Source organism: Leptonotus elevatus, chromosome 1 (genome assembly GCF_054856555.1).
Source record: "Leptonotus elevatus isolate MCC_2025b chromosome 1, RoL_Lele_1.0, whole genome shotgun sequence".
NCBI lineage: Eukaryota > Metazoa > Chordata > Actinopteri > Syngnathiformes > Syngnathidae > Leptonotus > Leptonotus elevatus.
The window spans coordinates 24,119,706-24,142,464 of NC_141239.1; the positions used below are offsets into that span (position 1 = coordinate 24,119,706).

Below are 22,759 nucleotides of genomic sequence, written 5' to 3' on the forward strand. Positions count from 1 at the left end.
GGCGGAAACAAATACGTCACCAAATTGTTTAGCAAACAGAATTATTTACTGTTATTTGTATTTGCTTGTTTGTTACTTTCAACGAAGGAGAATAAATGATATGAATGAATAGATTACAATTTTAATGTGTATATATATATATATAAAAAAATTGTTGCCATACTCCAATGGCAGTAAAGCATTTGGTTGCTGTTTTGCCAACGGTCAACAATGCCAACGAAGAAGAAGACGGACTCACGTGACGTCTGCCTCGATTGGTTCCGCTGGGGAAGTGCTTTCCTCCTCATTGTCGCCTCGACTCTCTCTCTCTTTTTTTTTTTGTTTTACTCGAAAACAATTTTGTTGTTCACATCAAAGCACGTTTTTTCACCGCACAAGGACGTTTTCAGAAGCACACACGCTTCCCAAAACGATGGAGATGAACATATCTCTTCACTCCAAGTTTTCTTCCATCATGAAGACGATGGCCGAGTCCGCCATGGCCGAGCTATGTAAGGCAATGGACGAGGACACGGTCGAACTGCGTTTGGAGCTCTCACGGCTCAAGACGCTCAACACGGCCCTCAAAGAGAAAGTCGACACGCTGGAGTGCGAGCTGACGGCGGCCAGGAGCGACGTGTCCGGGCATCCTCGAAGCCACCGTACCGTCGCCATCCAGACGGATGACGACGTTGATGGTAAAAATGGTCGGTTGTTTACATTTATTTTACACTCTCTGAAAACGGCATTAGGGGTACAGTATTGGATGGCATTGGATTGGAAAGAAAATACTTCCAATGTCATATTAATTTTATTACAGTAATTAGGATGATCGCAAATGTAAATAATTATAATAAATAAATAAAATGTTAGACATGAATACTGTTCAAGAGAAGCCATAAAGTAACTTTGTAATTCATTGCATGGTTGACCAAGTAAAGAATCAGTTGTCCACTAGGGGTGGGAATCTCTTGACTGTTTCACGATTCGATTTCGATTTTTGTGTCTGCAATTCAATTCTGAATAGATTTTTGAATCAGAGCCATTTTTGATTGATTTGAATGTCAATGATTTCTGCTTCAATTTATAGATGTGCAAATAATCGTTATGATCTACTCCAGTCTGACTCGCTAATGCCAGTTAGCTCGCTACTTGCAGCACTTTTATCACTCAAGCGAACGGCTATTCATGCAAAATGCTTCAGGAATGTATACAGAGAAGCATGTTAACATTACTTACGCTGCAAAAAACAACTTTTATTGGAAAAACTTGATTGTGATTTTTTTCCTTTTTTTCTTTTTTTTCTTTTTATTTTTTTATAAAGAGCTCAGTATTGTTCATTCGGAAATGCCATCATCATTGCTCTTTATTTTATTTTTTATTATTTTTTATTTTTATTTTTTCCTTCTACTCGCTAATGTGGTTACAACTTAACAGTGTATCAGAACGCGCTGAACCACACTGCCCCTAAGTGGCCAAATCGGGTACAACATGAACAGCACTCCCAATAAAGGCACACACAAAAAGGGCAGGACAGTATAAATTTTTTTTAAATAAAATCGGTTTTGGGACATTTAAAATTGATTCTGAATCGTACTAAATGAGAATCGCGATTCTTATGAGAATCTATTTTTTTAGCACACCCCTATTGTCCACCATACCAATGTATTATTTATTTTGCAAGAACATGTGTTGTTACATAAAAAAAAAAAAAAAAAAGTATTTTATAATTTACTTTTTGTCTTCCATGAATTTAACAAGCAGTCATCATATAAAACCATCAATTGCCAGACACACAAATTGGTTTTGAAAATCTACCAAAATATAACCATTTTCCCCAACAGCAATATGGGCATGTAAAAACTTACGTTTGACTTAATCCAATCTGTCTGCTTTTTTCTTCAGAGTCTGTGTCTCCAGTCATTCAGGGAGTCTTTGGAAAGGACTGGTGCCTTAATCTGTGGAAAGACAGATTCCGTACTAGTCAGAAGACTGATACTCAGCAAGTAGATGACGTGAGCTTCAAATATTTAGTGTCTGCTATACTGTGTATATATTCACGCTGTAAATATGTTTTTATTTTCTCTCTCAGCAGGATATGATTATGTCCATGCCTATTGATTGTTTCTCAATGAGCGACGCGCAGGATTTGGAGAAAGGTGCTGAGTTTGATAATTTTGAGTCTTTCTCGGAGGCCATCGAACGATGGCAGAGGACTCATTTGGTGGAGCTTTACAAGCGTAGCTCCAGGACCGTCGAGAATGCCAAAAAGCGGGCGAGAAAAAAATCATACAGTGATAATTTAGTGTTCGCCGAGCTGGACTTTGCCTGTGCCCATGGCAGTAAAGGGTAAGTGTGTACAATCATTACCACTGGAATAAGACCCCGTAACAGATCAGAATAATTAGTATTGTGATTTTGTGTTACTTACCAATGTCTTTTTAATTTTAATGTCTTTTTAGCTCTGATTTGCTACGTTGTCCATTTACTATCAAAGTACGAGTTACACCGGATGGAAGGAAGCTTTACATAAAGGAGATCAGTCCTGCAGATTGCCACAACCATGAACTCTCCCAAGTAAGACAATCAGTCATGTGATAATGTAGACAAGTTGAGAACGATTAGCACACATTATTTAATAACTACGGTGAAAGTATGAAATCTCCTCAGACATATAAAAGCCTCCTCTGAGCACCTTATGTCAAGTCTGGCACTCAACTGCTGAGTCAATACATTTTTATGGGTACTTTTTGAAGGCATGTCGTATTACAACACCAAACAATTGTGACACCAAAAATCAAAAGAGTTGTGTTTTAGAATTGATTTGGATGCATATCTAAGTGAGAGGAGCCAGCCGAGGTGGCTTGGACATGTTTGGTTTGGATGCCTCTTGGACGCCTTCCAGGTGTTCCGGGAATGTTCCACTTGCAGGAGGTCCCGGGGACGACCCGGGACACACCAGAGAGGCTATGTCTCTCGGCCGGCCTGGGAATGCCTTGGGATCCCGCTGGAGGGGCTTGACAAAGTGGCTGGGGAGAGGGAATTCTGGGTTTCCCTGCTTAACTCCTGCCCTCGCGATAAGCAGTAGATAATGAATGGATTGATGGCATATCTGCTTGTGTCCAAACTAAATGTAAATTCGTTTTTGAAGTTATGTTTACATGTTGTTAATGGTAAAACGCAAGGCTGGACAAACATGACAGGCCATGGGTGCCTGGTGAGATTCTTATGCTGTAAAAAAGTCACCGTGCATATGGGGAACCCAGTTGACTGTGGTATGATAGGGGGAATTACAGTAGTGATCAAAAGTTTACATACACTTGTAAAAAACATAATGTCATGGCTCTCCCAGGCTTCCAGTTATTTGTACAACTCAGATTTTTCTCTGATAGAGGAACGGATACTTTCTTGTCACAAAAAAGATTCATGAATTTTTGTTTTTTTATTACTCTATTTGGGGTAAACAGAAAAAGTGAGCAAATCGTTGGGACAAAAATATAGATACAGCAATGCTAATATTTGGTTACATGTCTCTTGGCCATGTTCACTTCAATTAGGTGCTTTTGGTAGCCATCCACAAGATTCTGGTAAGCTTTTGGTTGAAACTTTGACCACTCCTCTTGACCGAATTGGTGCAGTTTAGTTAAATTTGTTGGCTTGCTGACGGGACTTTCTGTAGCATTGTCCACATGTTTTCAATGGGGTTTAATAACTCAGTACTTTGGGAAGGCCATTATAAAACCTCAATTCTAGCTTGATTTAACCATTCAATTACTGCTTTTGATTTTTTGTTTGGGTCATTGTGCTGTTGGAAAAACCAAACCGTGCCCAAAACCCAAACTTGTTTGTTGGCTGTTTTGACCAGTGACGGCCACGGATGAAAATGTCATCATCGTTCTTGTCGAAGGGGGGGAAAAAAGCACAAACATCTTTGGCAGCTAAAAATACACAAAGCGCCTCTCGCTGTTCAACATTCAACGAGGACTGTGTGATCCGGTGGAAATCAACGGGCTCGGTACAAGATGTATTCTCCGAAGTTTGTGAACTCACAAATAGCGTGAGAATTCATCATGCAGAGCAAGGTAAATTTTGGTGAAGCCAGTCTTCCTTACGAAGAGAAAATTAAATTAAATAAACGCATTTATTGATTTGCCCAGAAAAAAATGAGCTTGCCCTCCGTGAATGACCAGAAACCGTCACTGACCCTGACATACCTGTTTATAATGCTGAATATGTAAGAGGGATAACGTGTGTATACATATTTTATGTATGTAAAAAAGTAATTATCAAACCTTTATTGAGTGGCAGTATACTTGTGTCCCTTGCTAACGCTCTTTCCAGCCCAAGGCAGACGAGCTTCATTCGACTGCCTGGCCAAAACTTGTTGCCCGTCTGCTCTGTAGAAAGCCTTGATAGAAGGCCGCAAACGCGACGGCTCTCATTAGAATGTGACGTGCCTGGACGGAACACACCAGCATCTTTAGTAACCGCCGTAGCTGGCGGGAACATCATGTAAACTTAGCCGTACAGTTTGTGTGTTTGGGGGTCGGGTTGCAACAGTCCCAGTAAATTCCCATTATTTCCCATGGACACTGTTCAACCACATAGTTCCAAAATTCAATGCAAGGTTAGCCCAGTCACCAAAAAGTCTCAAAGGATCTCACAAGCCTACAGTTGACTGTGATCAACAACCACCCCTCGGGTCCCAAAATAGGTCTGAAAATATCTTCCCCTTTTCAGTTTGGACTATAATTATTAGCTGTAACATGTGCAAAAATGGCTGTATCAGAGTTATTGCAATCTTCTCTGTTTGTCTTGTGTGTTTGTTAGTCAATTGGCATGATTGTGTAAGAGCTACATATTTCTACAAGTGCTGTCAAAGTTAAGATTAACTTATTGATGAATCACCCAAAAATATTGTATTAGTCATGTATTAATGCAGATTAATCGCACTATTAATTTTGACCGTAGATGATCTTTTAGCTTGACCGCAGCAAATGGTTTACGTTAAAAGTAGCACAGGTTGTGTTTGAGCAACAAGCATTACATGCATTAAAGTGAAGCATTTAATAAATGTTTGTGCATGACATTTGTCAAAATATTGGGGTCATTTTGTGTTTCATGGATGAGAGCGTGGAGTGAATCAAAACATGTTCAAGACGTCCTCAGAACATTAAATGGAGAAATAATTAACACGTAACAGGTGCTCTTCAAATTTGGCAGGCAAAAAATGTTGATTAAAAAAACTTTTTAATTAAGTGATCATGATTCATCAAAATTCTAAGATGTGATTAATCTGATTACAAAATTAATCAATTGACAGCTCTAATTTCTACACGTTTGAGAGGGTTGGCACATTTCCCCCATTAAATAACTAAGTTGTTTTTAACAGCAGGAGCGCTGCTAGGATATTTTTGGATTTATCCAAAAGCCTTTTACTTGGAACACCTTTTAAAGGCCTCAGTTTTCTCTCTTTTTTGAAAATGTTTTTAAATGTATTTTGTACCAATTCAGAATTTAAGTCATAAGTAATCCTTATACATCATACATAATCACATGGACAAAATTGTTGGTAATGAAAGAAAAAACCCCAGTGGTCAGAAATAACTTGAATCTGACACACACACAAAAACCTACATAAAAATGTAATGAAAGTGAACTAATGAAAAATCAGACACTACAGTTGAACTGTGGTTCCCCAGAATTATTTTAAAAAACAAACTCACGAAACAGGCCTGGACAAAAATGTTACCTCTTAAAAAGATTGCAAATCATTTGACCAGAGGCACATGCAGTGGCGTAGCATGGGGCCCCAAGCAAGAAGGGATTGGGGGCACAAAGAATCATTCGTCAGATGCATGTTGTTAAATTTTTAAATTGCACATCTGCATTTTAAAGAATAAACTTTTTTTTTTTTTGCTTTAGTTTATTTGGGCATGATACATTTAAGACAAACATTTATATACAGTAAGTAGTACATTGTGTTGAAGCCCAAAAGGAGCAGGCTGAAGCAAGCTTTTTAATAGTTTAGATTCTAGGAACAGTGCGATTGTATGGCCCCTGAATCCAACACTGTGCATAATTCTAACAGCTTTCTTCTGTAGTCTAAATAGCATTTCCAAGTTATTTCCCCAAACCTCAATACAATAGCTTAACTCTTTGACCGCCATAAACGTTATAAAACGTTTAGTAAAAACCTACGGAGGGGCGCCGAGGACGTTAAAAGACGTTCACTATGTTTTTTTGGAAACGGGTGGAGGATAGCCTTGGGCAGCTGTGCTGAAAGTATCAAGCAGATCTAGTTAGTTTAATGACTCGTTAAACTAGATGGCAGCGATGACTCTCTTTGCACAAGGTTGGGTGGGCCGCCCACCGTGGGCGTCAGTAGAAGACGTGAGGCGGAGCTAGAGTGTTGAGGAGACAATGCCTGATGATGCAACAATGGCTGATGAAGCAACCGGTTGCAAGCAGCTCACGCTTGAGCATTTTTTTCAAAGACGGAAAGCATCGATCAATACTAAAAAGCGCATTGATGTCGACGATGATGATGACTCCGAGCTTGACGCCAAAGTTGGAAGCCTTGACGCGACCGTTATGATCACGTAGTAAGCCTCACCGGCTAGCGCTGCTAACGCCGGAAAACACGCAGCACAACCGACCGGTTACTTCTGCACAAGCGGAGATTCGATCGGGCGATGGAGAGTTGTCGAAAAGCATCGACCAATGCACATTGATGATGATGATGATGGTGAATCCCGAGGTTGAAGCCACAGTTGGACGCGGCCTTTATTCTCACGTCATAAAGCCTCACCGGCTAGTGCTGCTAACGCCGGAGCTGCACAAGCGGACATTCGGTCGGACAATGAAGAGTACCCCGAGTCCAATGCATATTCATCGGAGGAGCGGGCACAGTCTGATCACGGAGAAGACACTGGTTCTGGACTACGATGCCACCATGAATGGAGTGGATAAGATGGATCAGAACATCTCTTACCACCCGGTATAGCAACTGAAGGACATGAGGAAGCCAGACGTAACACCACCGTAACGTAACCGTAGCATGATCCTGATATTAGACTTGATGGCAACACACACTGCAGTATATACTTGCTATTCCCCGGAAAAAACGGCCGGCAACAAAGTGTAGCTTCTGCACGCGAAGAGGCAATCGCAGTGAAACTAATCTGTTGTGCAAATCCTGTTGCGTCTCCTTGCACGCAGGGGAGTGTTTCACAAAAAGAAAAACTGTCGTTGAAACATCCACATAATTGTAAATAGCACCACAGTTGCACACATTTGTAAATAGTTTGCCAAATTGTTGTCAAATTGTTACACTGTTGAATGTAAATAAACGTATTTTGCTATCAAAAAACACTTTTTCATTCTTGGTGGTAGTGTTTTATAGAAGTAAAGCACTATTTAGGTGTTTGTGGCATCATTCATGGACAAAAAGAAGTGTAAAATTCACTAGAGTGCATGAAATAATATCGTTTCACTAAAAGCTTGATTTCTCCGTATTTTGGTCCAAAACAAGCGCATTCGGCTAAAACTAACCATTTTCTATTGTTGATTACTAAAGAACGGAATAAGGTAGAAACAAACTTTTTTTTTCTCATGAAAGATGAAAGTTCAATCTTTCATTTGGTAGTATGTGTGTTTCCAAACAGAACATTTTCTGTGGACCTTGAAAGATCAGTCAAAATGCTTAAATCGGCTGGCACTGACAGCATCCCTTTTCTGAAAACGTCTGGCAGTCAAAGAGTTAAATATGGAAGAATCAGTGAGTAATAAAGTATGAGGAGAGATTTTTCATCATTCATCACTCATTATAGCAATATTTTTTGCTATTTTAGAACGGATACTAAATTAATTGTGCTTCATTCAAATGACTTGTTGAAACAAAATAAAAATAAAACTAATACAATAGTAAAGTGCACACTCATTTATTTAAACAAAATTTGGAACAAAAAATAAAATATATTCAATATTAAAGTTATTCAACTGTGCTAAAGTCTAAACTCGATTCAACATACGATTTTGCAAAAGTGGTGCTTCCTTGATTTGCCTTGTGCAAGAGCAGTTACTATATGTTGATATGATTCAGTGATCTTCTCACTCTGTGCTCGATTGAAATTAAAGTCAGCCCTGAAAGTCTCTCCTAAAACAGTCATAAACAACTCTTACTTATTATTCCACTCAACACTGTCGTTTTTCACTCCTCTTCATCTTGTCAGTCTTGTCGGAGAATCTCCTGTCATCCTATTATTTGTTTACACTAGCGCACACACGCTGTGACTCTGATGAGCTGATGAGCAACAAAACTCGCCCCGCCCCTTTAGGGAATTTGAGACGGTCAATTGTCATTGCACCTTGGTACTCCTAGTGTGAAAGAATAAGATATGCGTTTTTTTTGTGAAATCTTGGGGGCCTCAAGCAATTGCCTAGTTTGCCTAATGGGATGGAATGCACAACCAAGGTGCGTCCTCTAATTAGCATCACAGGTGTCTTCAAATGTGTCATCAGTCAGTTGGACTATTTAAGAGCTGATAAGTAGTCACTGTGCTTTTTGGCGACATTGTGCGTGTCACACAAGCAAGTGAAGAAGAGAGTTGTCTCATAAGATTAGAAAGTGGATGTTTAAAGTACAGGCTTCTAGCGACTATCTCCAAGCAGCTCGATGTTCCTGTGACCATAGTTTCACATCTGATTTGGAAATTTAAGACCCCCAACTTTCAATTAACACTTAAGTCTTGGTAGTAGATTTATGCTCAACTGAGTGCCATTCTTTTTGCTGTGGTCCCAAACTCTCATTGGGCATTTGCTAGGGGAAGTAAAACAAAAAAAAAAAAACGGATTTTCCTTCCACTTGTTCCATTTTGCAGGTTGTGATGACCGGGCCTGACTCGGAACATGCCGATGTGATTCAGGTGAAAGTGGAAGATTATTTGGAGGGTGCTGTTGCTGGTAGCTTCCCCCAGGAACCAGTCAGTCAAGAAAGTAAGTGAAGCCATTATCTTGAAAGGTACCCGCATAAGGATGCATTACATCTTAGATTTTATTTTTATTTTTTAGATGTGACGATGCTTTCTTACTGCTCTTAAATTGTGTGGTGTATTTGATGATCACCACAGCGCAGCTCACACATAACCATATCTCCACAGACCATTGCACGTTGCCTGATGTCTGTTGTAGTACCAAGGTGGACCTTTGAGAGGCAGCATGGTACCACAAGGCATCCATTGTGAGACACGTATACATTCAACAGTAACTTGCTCCTCGATTTCAGTCTGGCAACAGCTTGAGCTTCAGGTGACTTCCTAATTGGCTATCGTTCCATTGAACTCGGCGTTGATCGCAAATATTGAACGGGTTTAACATTTACGATTGTTTCTCGAGCAGAGACAGAAAAATCATTAATAACATGCCACGGTATAATCACTCAGGATAATCCAGGGTCCATCGTTAAGCTTTAGGATAATGTTTCAGTGACACCTGGTAATCAGGCCTTTGTGAAGCGAAACAGACGAGAAGTCATCAAAATTTGACCCGATTATCAGTGTGTGTGTACTTATTGGACACAGACCAAATCTGCTTCTACCCAGCAATGTTTCATTTATTTTAATTTTTATTTTAACTTGTTTGAACGTGTGATTGTCGATTAATACAGTTTGCCTCGAATTGAAGCAAAAAGAAGTGCATGACCTGACTCCAGTGTAGTTTGCTGTTTACTAAATAAAAACTTTTCCTCAGCTAAGGCCTGTGGCACAGGAGTTGAAGACTCTCAGAGCAAGTTTCTCCCATCCCATCAAAACTTTAAATAAAATCATTGATTAATTGATCACCATCGTTGATCTTGAACAGTAGTCAGGTGCCTAGTGTTTTAACTGAGTCAACAATTCTATGCGACGACAAGAATCTGCGTAACTCATTTGCTCCCAAAAACGTATAAATGCATTCAATTTTAAATATTACCATGCTCCCAAAGACGCCACCCCCCCCCCCCCCCATACATACAGTAGGCTTTGATACCGCCTCTGAACTGAAGAGAATGCTTGAAGCAATGGAAGTTACTACAAAATCGGCCAGCAGGTGGCAGCAGAGTGTAAGAGATCAACCAGGGCCATGTTGCAAAAAGCTCTTCCCCCCACGTTTTTCAACAGATTTGTGAATAATGATGAAACTTGAATATATTCTAATGCAAAATGGAAAAGGAGAAATATAAGTAGAGACTCTAAATCTTTCGTTTGGTAGGTTCCGTGTTTTTTATAGCAATAGAACGCAATATTCTGTGGGCCTTGCAAAATCTGTCAAAATCCAGTCAACCAGCCGGGAGCGAAGGGGGTTGCTTCAGTGAAAATGGCTGGGAGTGAATGAGTTAAAAACAATAAAAATAAAGCAAAACTTTAAGATGACCGGAGAGAGAATTAAAATTGTTTATGTTGGCTTTTTCCGGACAACATCAGCACACAACAGCGCCCCCTGGACTTTCCAGGAGGTGCAGACCTTCCTCGGTATCCTCGCCGAAGAGGAGGTGCAGCGGCAGCTCATTGGCGCGGTTCGGAACAGGAGGGTTTTCCAGCTGGTCTCGCAGCGGATGGCCGCCAAGGGCTTCCGCCGGACGTGCGGCCAGTGCCAGTTGAAGTGCAAGAAGCTGCGCTGCCAGTACCGCAAAATAAAAGAGCAGAAGAGGACCAAAGCGTGGAGGTGGTTCGAGTTGGTGGACGCCGTATATGGTCGTAGGCCGGCGATAAACAAGCAACGCGTGGACACCGACACTCTGCTGGAGGCCATGATGGAGTCTGTCGGTAAGTTTTGCTTAACACCGGCATTGTTCTCTTTACCACTTGATTAACATGCGTATTAGACTACATGGCGTATAAAAACCGGCGAAGGCGGGTCACTTCACGTAAAAACTACACGGAGCTCACTTTCCGGTGCGTATTCTTTTATTATTATTATTATTATAGCTATGTTATACTGAACAGGCCAAAGACGCGTGTACCACTTGAATATGTTTAGTGTATATTTTTTCCTGAAAAGAAACTCCAAATTGTTACCACTCAAGTATTACAAATGCATTACTGTGGTAATTGAAAAGCTACTGGTATGTATTTTTTTAAGGTGCTATATGGTTTAAAAAGTTTGATGTTCGACTGAATATTAAAAATGTAAAACCGTTTTTTAATAAAAATGCAACAATTTACTGTGAGTCCTGGTAAATAACACACAATCTGTGTGGCTCCTCAGTGGAAGTTCTCGGCTCCAGCAACAACGAGCCGCTGATCTCATCAAGCTGTTTGCTGTCAAGGACCTCGACGCCAGCGGAACCAGAACCGGGACCTTCGACCCAGATCGCCCCTCGCCGTATTTCCTCCCGACAGTTTTACTGTGACATGCCCGACTCGCCGGAAGAGGTGTCAACAGCGGCTTGGAAGGCGGAGGAGATGGACAAACAGCGCCTCCAGATGTGCATGATGGAGGATGCACGCGGGGCCAGAAGGCAGGAGGCCGAACTGATCAAACAGAAAGTCGGCCAATCGTCCGCCGTCAACGAGGCCTCTCAAGTGGACTGCACCGCATGATGGAAAAGTGGCTAATCATCACAAATACCTTCTCTGTAGTTTTGTGCCAAAGGCAAGTTGTTCAACGCGCTCCAAAAATAAACTTCCTAACTGTTCCCAAACCTAATGTTTTCCAATAACTGTCTTCTTTACGCAAAAATGTTAAAGGGGAAGTTTGCATTTTTAAGCAAATCTCTTCACTCCTTCTCTCCCGCCCCCGACCAAAGCCACACCCCTCACAAACATGTCCTGTACGTAACATGCAATATAAACAAGTCGACATCCGATCATGTGGGTGCATTATAACATACCGGGAGTCCTCGAGTTACGTCGTACGCAACCTACGTCGTTTCGACTTTACGACGCCCGTGCCTTGTCCGTAGCACCTTTTTTTCGTTAAATTTTCCACAGTGATCACACCATTTTAAAGTGACTTAAAGTTGTGTTGTTGTTACCTCAAGCGACGGAAGTCAATTTCGTCACATTTCTGTGTTTACCGTATTTTCACGACTATAAGGCGCACTTTAAAGTCTTAAATTTTCTCGGTGCGCCTAATAGTAAGGTGCGCCTTGTGTGTGGACCAAGGTCCAAAGGCTGCCTGACTGTGTGAGAGGACTTCACGCACACATTGCTTATATACAAGAAAGGCGGACCTGACTGAGGATAGACATGAGAGCACGGAAGAGTCAACTTGGGGGCGAGTTTGGTTCGCTGCCTTTTTAAAAACACGCGCTAGCACTAGCATATGTTTTAGCATAATAGCATGCTACCATATGTTTTGAGCTAGCGTATGTTTAACCGTGCGTGCGCCCAATAGTGCGGTGAGCCTTATGTGTGTGTTAAACAGAAATAGCACCAGTAACTGTGACTGCGCCTTATAATACGGTGCGCCTTATGGTTGTGACAATACGGTAAGTTTAAATTAGCTCCGCTCTGCCGTCTGTCAGCAATGAATGTCCGTGCGGAAACACTAAATTGGTTCCCTCTCTTCTGGGTCGCGCAAATTATTATTTTTATTACTGTACAAAGTATTTTGATGTAAATATCTACTTAAACATCATACAGATAAAGCAGATAATAAAGAAATCCGCCGATAATAATAGACATGTCACGTTGGTCCATCTGTTGTGGTTGTGGCTCAGGTTGTGCCCAACTCCTCAACCCCTCCCCTCCCCTCTCCTATGATGGTGTTGCATATTTGTGACATCGTAATGCGCGCGACCCCAATGTTCACAGAAGATGCATCATGGCGACACGGCAGTCGCCACTGTGGCCTTTCTTTACTGTTGTCTTAGGTTGTAGTGTGTGTGGGTGTGTGTGTGTGTTAATATCAGCCTGCTAATTAATCAGTCAGGTCCTACATTATACTGTGTAATTGGCACACATCAATTAATTCCCCACCACTGTCTCATAGCAAATTAGTGTGCCGTAAAGATCGTTAATTATCTCATTTCATTTACTGATAATTGATCTGAAAAATATTTCCATATTTATTACATATAGTTTATAGTTGTATTTTTTTTTTATACCAACAATTAAATACTACTTGATGGAAGAAGGTGCAATTAACATTTGTATTCACCTGTTTCCATCCATGAACTAAATAATAGCTTCATGTTCGGTGAAACCCACTAAAAAGTACATTTGTGAGTAAATTGAAACAAGTATACAGTGGATATAAAAACTACACGCCTCTTTTCAAATGCCAGGTTTTTATAATATTAAAAAAAAAAGAGAGATGATCAATCGTTTGAAAGTTTTATCCACCATGTATATGGTCTACAACCTGTAAAGCTGAATTGATAAAAATGTAAAATAAGCAAGTGAGATAATGTGGTTGCACAAGTGCTCACACCCTACTGTTGTTGTGACTGTGTTAATACAGTAATTAACTCATTCACTGCCATTGACGGCTATAGACGTCAAAAATTCATTTGAACGATTTCTATTAGTTTAACATTTTTTTCCACTTTTAACAAGAGTATGAATTTTTTTTTTTTTAGAAATACAGATATAAAATGTGTGATTAATCGTGAATTAACTATTGAAGTCATGCGATTAATTACAATGAATGACGCGACTTAAAGATTATTATAAATTCGGGGCGTTAAATTTTTTTATCATAATTAATCGCATGACTTCACTAGTTAACTCACAATTAATCACAAATTTTGTTCTAAATGTACAATAAAAAATGTTAAACTACTAGAAATAGTTCAAATGAATTTTTTTACGTCTATAGCCGTCAATGGCAGTGAATGAGTTAAGCAATCACGTTCACATCAATAAATAACAGCTGTTCTATTATGCTTTTGAAATTATTTACGGTGGTCCCATTTTTAAGACACCACTGTACTTTCTAAATATGTGTCAAATACCGTTTCTGGTGTTCTGCGTTGAAGGATATTAAGGCATCTTTGTATTTTGTGTTTCAGCAGACGACGAACTCTTCTCGGAGGAAGTTGAGCAAATGCCAGTGTGGCCGGTGGACATCTCGGTGGATGCGGGCAGTGAGAATCATTATGAACATAACGGGACTGGAGAACAAGTGGTCGAGTTGAGCCACAGTACAGAGGAGGAATGTTACGAGTTTGTCGTCGAAGACGGTCAGAACAAATTAACGGTACAAACGAGCTCAAGCGCCGAAGAAAAAAAATACATTTGTTTACGATGCAACATCGTCTTCTACAACCCCAACACGCTGATGGTGCACCAGAGAGCCCACCAGCCCTACTGGTGCAACATGTGCAAGGAGCAATTTGAGAGCAAAGCCAAGCTCAAGCACCACAAGTGCGACCTGGTGCCCAACAGGTGCCGCCTGTGCGGCAAGACTTGGGCCAGCCAGTCGGCCCTGCGGACCCACATGGTGGTGCACACGGGGGTTAAACGCTTCGTGTGTCGCTTCTGCGGGCAGAGGTTCGCGCAGAAGGGCAGCATGAGGAGCCACCTGATGCGAACGCACGTAGGCTGCGGCGAATGCGGGATGAAGTTTGAGGTGAAGACGCAACTACTACGTCATTTGTTGAAACATAAGAAGCGTACCATTTAAGGGGGGCACGTGGTATGGAAATTGATGATGTGATGACGGGAGTCGGCGCCATTTTATGGGGCTAGCTTACAGCGTCTCAGCCAGACTCCAGGATGTTATTTTCTTTTTGATGTCATCCTCACTTTAATTTGTCCTTGTGCGTGAATATACTGTATTAGTGCCCTGCAATTTGCTGGCGACCAATCCACGCGGTGAAATCAGCTGCCATGGGCTCCAGCTCTCTCACAACTATAATCGGGACTGTTTGGTGAAGACCACAGACTTGTATATGACCTATATATGAATATTCATATACAAGATGGTGGCAAAGGCAGGGCAAGCCCTCTCAAAGCCGACAGATTTCAATAGGTTTGTGAAAAAGTAGATGGAAGGTGTGCTTTTATTGCATATATGAAAGTCTTTAAACATGTATTAGATTGCTTTAATCTTAATAATCATCAGTCTTCACATAATAGGAGTTAATAGGTTTATTAAATAAAACATCCCTTAAAAATACAGTCAGAGTGTGCTTCGTTCTTAAAGAATGCACTTTCCATTGAAGTCCAATGAACATTTGTACACGTTTAACATTTGGGGGCAGCTTCGTTAGAGCATGCAAACACGACACAAATCTGTCATTTCTTTTGGCAAACACAGGCAAAAGAGTGAATGACGTTTTCCAGGGGCATTTTCAAGGTAACACACTTTGTTTCATAACAAGTCATCTGTTGGACTGGTTTTAGCATGTTTATTAAAAACAATTTCATACCAATTTCATTAGAATATGGTAGAAAAGCGCTTTTTTCAGTAGTTAAATTCAGTTAAGTGAATCTCATATTCATTCAACACGGAAAAATACACTTATTCGGATTTATATTCTAATAAAACCATTTGAATGACGTATGCTCGTATCTTGAGTCAATTTAGGGGGGTTCATTAGCTATAGGATAAAAAAAAATACTCAAGTGAATCTCAATCTATGTAATCCGAAGTTCACTTTTTGAATTCAACTGCTGAAATACATTATTTATTCACAATAATGTTAGGCTAGCCTAGCCTAATAGCATAAATGGCCTCAGTACTTAGTATCATAATATCAATAACCAATGTACTTGCTGAAAATTGTGTTTTTGTTTTCTGAATGTCTTGTTGATTCTCAATCAAGTTTGAATCAAGACAACTTCACTCTTGTTGAATTTGACACTCAAAAATGACAATTATGCTATAAGGCTAATGCTATTCTTGTTTACTGAGATACATCTGCATTTACATTGCATTCTTATTTATTTTTTTGGTTATTTCAGCGTGTGCAGATTACTGAACAGTGATGGCAAATTGGTGCTGCATGTTGCTACATTCCACTCAGAAAGGAAGCAACAATATAATAAACATAAGGGGGGAAACAAGCACCCATATATTTTTTTAAATATTATTCAAACCTGTACATATCGCTACACGGGTTTGTTGAAAGGACACACTGTAGATTGAAAAAAAAAAAAGTCTACTGTTGTAATGAGGTAGTTGAAGGTGTCTGCTACACATCGGCACAAACGTATTAATTCGGCTTTTACTTGACAAGGCCATTTGCTGCGGCCTTGGAGGAGGTATTTCAAACAATGCACAGCAAACGTGACAGCATGCGATGCGGATGAGGTCAGCGTGTCAATGAGGTATTCACACTTAAGTTCCATAAAACAGACAGATACTCAACGGAAATGCAAGTTCAAAGACATCTACGATGCGTCCCACGTGGATTTTTCTCATGCGTTCCAACAGCAAGTGCATGAAAGCACAATTAAGTGTATTTGCAAAAAGAAAATATTCAAAGGCCAGTTAAAGGAGTTCACGGGGAAGTCAAGTCAAAAGTGCTCTTTATTAAATAATATCGTGTGTAAAAGTGGCTGCCCCGTGAGATGGATCAAAACAGATGGATTTTTCTGCATAATTCATATTCCACAAACAATATTAACTAGAGGGTACAAGCAGCTATAAAGGGCCCTCACAGCCTGGGCTACTTTGGGGTACCTGCACATTGGGGTACTGGCACATTGGAATGTGAATGTTTTTGAAAATGGCACAATAAAGCTATAGCTATACATATATGTATATTTATTTATTTATTTTGGGCCAGGTGGGATGAGTGTGCCAAGTTTCAGTCCATGTTAAGACACTCAAAATCTGTCCTTTTGTTTTTAGCTAACTGAGTTGCCATGGCAACAACCTTTACTGACAACCCACAAAATTCGCATTTCAATGCCATGAAAACCTCAACCGGCTTCCGAGAAAATTTGAGGTTCATCTGATTAACCCGCTAAGAGGAAAACATTGACAAAAAAATGTCCTTTTGCCAGTAGATGGCGCTACCACTACAATGAAAAACAAGGTCGTAGATGTCTTCAGGCCTGGACTGGAATTTTTTAGATGATTGGATCATCTGGGTCACGGTGCAGCAACAGACTTTGCGACGTAATGGCCACGCCCTTTGGCGAAAAGTCACAATATTTGGTCTGAGGCATAATCAACATCTTAAGGCTTTTCTGACAAATTTTCAACCGGATCCCTTCAACGGTCTCAATGAAAACGTATGACATATCGTATCACCACTAGGTGGCGCTATATGTCTAACCAAATGTTATCATATAGATGTTTTCAGTCCGTGACTTAAGATACAAGTGAAGGGATTTCTTGGAGCTTTTACAGGGGAGTTATTAACTCATTCACTGCCATTGACGGCTATAGACGTAAAAAATTCATTTGAACTATTTCTATTCATTTTTTCCCCACTTTTGTTAACAAGAGTATGAAAACCTAGAAATGAAGTTTTATTGTACATTTAGAACAGATATAAAATTTGTGATTAATCGTGAGTTAACATGCGATTACAAATTGTAATTGGCTGATGCCCCTATTTTTTTTTAAAAAAATTCTTAAAAAAAAAAAAAGATTAAAAAAATTAATTAACAAAAGTGGATTCTTTAAAAACTAATAGAAATAGTTAAAATAATGTTTTGACGTCTTGAGTCGTCAATGGCAGTGAATGAGTTAAGCAGTTCCTCTTTCGCGCCGAAGGAAATATTAAAGGCAAAATTTCAGGCCCCGCCCCCTTCATATATTGTTTGGAAACTTCAAGACCCCCCCCCCCCCCCCCAGTTGTTATCCCAGGTCTTGAGATGATACAAGCCAAGTTTGAAGTCAATCAGATGAAAACTGTTGGCAAAGGGGAGAAAAGTATGACCACAGTGAATGTTAAAAAAATGTGCTAAAATAGGACACACAAAAATTGATAGCTCACTTCTTGTACATTTTAGGAAATGGCTTCCATTGACTTTTTTGTGCGTCTCGGGGTGCTACACGTGCCTGCTAATTTTCGTAGCCCTAGGTCAAAGTGCCAGGATTGGATTGGATTTTTCCACTCAAGCGGGTGTTATAGAGCCACGTTGTTATGACAACTACATAATACTGTATCACATTTTTTGCCAATGCCAAAAGAGTGTGCAAAATTTTGGAGAACTATTTTTGTACATGTTTATGTCCCCAAAAATGTCTGGCCCTAATTAGGATAGTGTATAGACTAGTGGGGGTGTATAGAACATATTGCAAAATGTTTGACTTCACTTCCCCTTTTAAAGCACAAAACTTTTCTTTTTTTTAATGGCAAATGCCCTCCACTTGTTTCTTTCCTGACAGCTAAATTGTCTCTCCAGCTTCATTTAGTACATGCAGTTTTAGGCCCACACTGTAAACACAAAAAAATTGTTGGGTTAAAAATAGCCCAATTATGAGTCAAAAAGGGACAGACTCCACTTGGGTCAATTTGACCCAACTTTTTGTATTATTCATTTCATCCGAAAAGCAAACATTTGTGGGCGGGCGGTCCCACTCATATATTGAGTTATATTTGACCAAACTGTTTTTTTTAGAGAGAAGAAATTCTGAGAATAAAGTGAACATGCTGCCACTTGGAGAGCCCAAAGGAAAGCAAGGCGTCCGCCTTCTTTCCCATTCAGGTGGTCGTCATGTGCGTGAAACACTGGTGGTGGTTCAAGCCGTACTTGTAGGCGTAACATTTCCCGCAGTCCACGCAGCTGTACGGCTTCTCGCCCGTGTGCGTCCTGAAGTGAATGTTGAGCGAGCTCTTCTGCGAGAAACTACGTCCGCAGTTGGGACAGCTGTACGGCTTCTCCCCAGAGTGCACGCGCTGGTGCAGCTTCAGGTACGTCTTCTGGGCGAAGCGTTTGCCGCACACCGTGCAGCTGAAGGGCTTTTCGCCCGAGTGCCGTCTCACGTGCACTTTCAGGCTGCTCAGGTAGTTGAACACTTTGCCGCAGAAGAGACACTGGAAGTGCTTGCTTGGTCTCATGGGCTTCGCAGGGAGGAGGGCAAATTGTTTGCCGGCGCCGCCGTGGATGTTGCCGGCGTAGTCGGCGAAATCGCCGGCAGCGGCGGCCGCCGGAACGCCCGTGGCGTCCAGCAACGTGCTCAGTGCGGCGTCCTCGATCAGCTTGTCCATGATGTTGGGCTGCGTGCGCTGCGCTTGGCTGTCGGCCAGCAGCGGGAAGCTGTTCAGAACCTCCGAGTGGAGCTGGAGCTCGTTAGCCGAGTGATGAATCTCGGCGTCCAGGAGGGCCACATCTGCACGATATGCAAACGATTAACTCTCTGGAATACTCAGGATAGTAGTCATGTTTTAGTTTTTTCTAAAGAAACGTCTTTGCATCCGTTTACCTTTCCTGTTTTCCGTCAGCCTCATCTGCTGCCCGAGCGGATGATCGTCGAACATTTCCTCCTTGACGAAGATGAGTTCGGGTTCTGCGTCTATTATATCTAACACCTGCCAAAATGTTCCCGTGTGATTTCCTTGAGAAGACGCGACAGGCCAAATGTGAGCTCGACTAATGCCGTCAAGACATACCTGCGTTCCCATGCTTGACATCGCAACAGGGTCCGCCGCCTCTTTCCTTTGAGTGGAGGCCCTTTTGTCTTCCCTCCACAAATCCATGCACCAATCTTTCCCAAATATTCCGTCGATTGCGGGAACGACCATCTGCTGCTGCTGCTGATGCTGCTGCTGCTGCTGTTGGTCTGCAAATACAAAGTATATGAAAGGATGCCGTCTGTGAATGGGTTTACCATAATGCAATCTGTATCTAGCCGGGATGACAAAAAAAATGACAGCATCTGAATCTGCATACAAACTGTATATTCAAAATGCTCCTACAAACACAATCTACATTGACCAGATCCATATTCCATTGTGAAGGTTTCTGCATACCACACATTCAATTAACATCATTGCAAATACAATCTACTCTGCATTAAAAATCATACTTTACCTGACATACACACATACAAAAAAACAACAACACAGGATAGACACATCACACATTAGATTCAAATGGACCACATTCGGATTAAATTAACACATTTAACCCTGTATACACAAATTCAATTGGTTCCAAACACAAAATGGATTGGATTTAGATTGAATTTACGTTAATTCTTACCCATTTTACACAAATTCAAATTGTTTTAAAACAAAAAAATTACAACGTGAATCACATTTGGATTTATTTTTTACAAATAAATTCTTACCAAGCATGCACAAATTTAGATCACTTCCAAACATACAATCAGGATCAGATCTGGAACTAACTTACAGGATAGCAACATAAACAAATTGTAATTATTTCAAAATCTTAAATATGGATCCAGGCTGGATAAAATTACAGTAAAATTCTTACCCATCATTCACTTATTTAAATTGCTTCAAAATACATCATCTGGATCAGATCGGGGCTTGCCTTCACGTGCTATGGGAAAGATGGACCTTACCACTCGGAATCTCCGACCGAGTTCTGTTCATGTGATTTTGTTATAGCAAAAAAAACTACACATAGCAGCTGATGTACTCTTTGCTCGTAAAACCGAACAATTATGGAAAATAGTGAATTGTAAAGGACAGGACATTGAATTGTGTATGCTACGTAAATGTGTAGATTCTAAATCAACCTGCTAGCGGACGTTAACGCCCTAATAAGTGTTAATATTTCTTGCCATTCACAAATCCTTCGGCGCTCTCAGCCATGTTGAAACTTGAAAAGTTATCTCAGCTTGGAAACTCGGGTACCAAAATAAATTCCCAGTTGTCCAATAGAAAATACGACATGAGGGGGCGTTCACATGTAATTTTCTACTCGACGTGTGGTATTTACCATAATTTCAATACCACATCAAGGCAGCATCAAATCTAACACATCTAACCCAGCATTCACAAATTCATATTTCTAAACAAATAAAATCTAGATCAGATCTTTTTTCTTTATCACAATTTGTAAACCTGTATATACAGATAAAATACTTTCAAATACAGAATCCGTGTTACGTTTACCGCTAAATTATTATATTATTTGTTATAATAAATCATTAATAGTGAATAAATGACAATATAATTATTATTAGTTCAGTTAAATTTGTGTTTGTAACGTTTACCTTTGTAATGACATCCTAAATGTGTCACTCCATTTTTTAAGCCCCGCTCCATAAAAGCGACTCACCAGTTTTATGAGCATCTTGACCTTCGGGATTCCTTCGGCCGATGTTGTGGACGTGCCCCGAGTAGTACTGAGCCTCCCGGGCGGCCCTGAGCTGAAGCTCCAGGGAGTAGCATCTCTTCTTCAGGGCCTCGTTTTCGCTCTTGTGCAGGGAAATCTCACCGAGGAGGACCGACGAGCACTCGTCCGCTAGGTTTCCGATCTCCAACAGGGCCGTTTTGGTTAGCTTCTCCAGGATGGCCGCCAGCTGCATCCGGAAGCTTCTGTTGGTAGTGTCGCACATCATCTCGACGTGGAATAGGCGCAAATAAATCGTCCGTTCGGCCTCGCCTGGTCCAGCATGTATTTGACAAAACGAGATCCGCGAGCGAATGTAGCGGGTGTAGGACCAAGGCTAGCTGCTAGCCGCTGAGTCGAAGTGCATTGTGGGAAGCGGACATGCCTTTTCCGAGCTTGACATGAACGCAGCATGAGTTTTATCACGTTAGAAACGTGAGTTCGGGATAGCGTATGTCTTTGTAGTATAAAACAATTGCAAAGGTTCCTGATTTGATTAAAACATTATTATTCTCAAAACGTATATGAGGTAAGAATAAAATCGATGCCAACTCGCAGTCAGGTGCCTTTGTGTTTTATTTCCATAGTAAATGACGTTAAGTATTCAAATTAAGTAACGCTAGATAGATCGATAAGGCAATTCTCCAAAGGAGCCACGTCACGTGGGCAACTGGAACGATTGGCGAGAACTACAACGTGTCACCCCACCCTAAACATTACCTCAACTGTGTTCCATGTTAGACATGGCAAGGCAGCTTTATTTATCTAGCACATTTAATACACAAGGTAACTCAATGTGTTTCACATAATTAATAATGCTACAAAGTATTTAGTAATGTAAAATATATAAATAATGAAAACAATTACATTACCATTACTTTGCTAAGCAACGAGAGAGAGAGAGAGAGAAAGAAAGAAAAGTCAAAAGCATGCATCTATTTTGGGATATTTTAAGTGTGCTGACATTATGAGCTAACTCATGTTAGCCATATTCCCCAGCTGGGACTCCCAAATGATTATCAAGGTAAATACGTCTGGTCCTCTTCCCTCCACTGTGTTGGAATGTTGTCAACACCAGGGCCACCTATGGCATTATTGATATATGATTGAAATAGTGGCTAAACGGGCCCGAAAAGCCGCTAAACCTAATGACAATGTCCCGACATTGAAGACACAAGTTGTTGTTCTTTCTCACTGGCGCCGCTCAAAAATATGCACGCATAAGCACAGCATATTTTACATTTTACAGTGGTACCTCAACTTATGAGTGACCTGACTTCAGGCCGCCGCTCAGCCGATTCTTTTCTCTAGACTTGAGCAGTAGAAGTAGCAAATACTCAAAATAGTGACAAATTCTTTAAAAAAAAAACCTGCCATTTGCTTATTGTCACTTACAGTTGAAGATTAAACATAAAACAAAGATAATTACAGGTTGTGTATTTAATCACACTACATAACTTTCAAAAGTGTGCTAGCTATGCTAACACACAATACAAAAATGCCATGGACAGGCTAATGAAACTAACACCATAGATGTAGTGCTTCTTTAACATTCACTGCCTTTGACAGGTATACTTGTCAAT

General features: G+C 40.6%; 2 protein-coding genes across 13 annotated transcripts; one reads left to right on the forward strand and one right to left on the reverse strand.

The window, feature by feature from the left end:
• Positions 1 to 233: 233 nt before the first annotated feature.
• On the forward strand, positions 234 to 15,084 carry LOC147181323 (uncharacterized). 12 transcript variants are annotated; one of them, XR_015096225.1, is made up of 8 exons: positions 234 to 686; positions 1,885 to 1,994; positions 2,072 to 2,328; positions 2,442 to 2,556; positions 8,862 to 8,976; positions 10,443 to 10,784; positions 11,227 to 11,613; positions 13,979 to 14,124. XR_015096225.1 is itself a non-coding variant. In XM_086086089.1 (7 exons), exons 1-7 carry the CDS (start codon positions 413 to 415, stop codon positions 14,587 to 14,589), a joined length of 1,827 nt encoding a protein of 608 aa, XP_085942215.1. In that variant the 5' UTR covers positions 234 to 412; the 3' UTR covers positions 14,590 to 15,084. The 12 variants fall into 12 exon arrangements, 8 of the variants coding, with proteins under 8 accessions (XP_085942215.1, XP_085942224.1, XP_085942233.1 ...); XR_015096224.1 differs by having other exon boundaries at positions 13,976 to 14,107; XR_015096226.1 differs by having other exon boundaries at positions 2,075 to 2,328; positions 13,976 to 14,107.
• A 2,644-nt stretch (positions 15,085 to 17,728) lies between these two features.
• Positions 17,729 to 21,532, reverse strand: LOC147181324 (uncharacterized). Its single transcript, XM_086086201.1, has 4 exons — positions 21,123 to 21,532; positions 19,481 to 19,650; positions 19,294 to 19,399; positions 17,729 to 19,200 (listed from the first exon to the last, which is right to left on the reverse strand). Exons 1-4 carry the CDS (start codon positions 21,403 to 21,405, stop codon positions 18,572 to 18,574), a joined length of 1,188 nt encoding a protein of 395 aa, XP_085942327.1. The 5' UTR covers positions 21,406 to 21,532; the 3' UTR covers positions 17,729 to 18,571.
• Between the last annotated feature and the right edge of the window lie 1,227 nt (positions 21,533 to 22,759).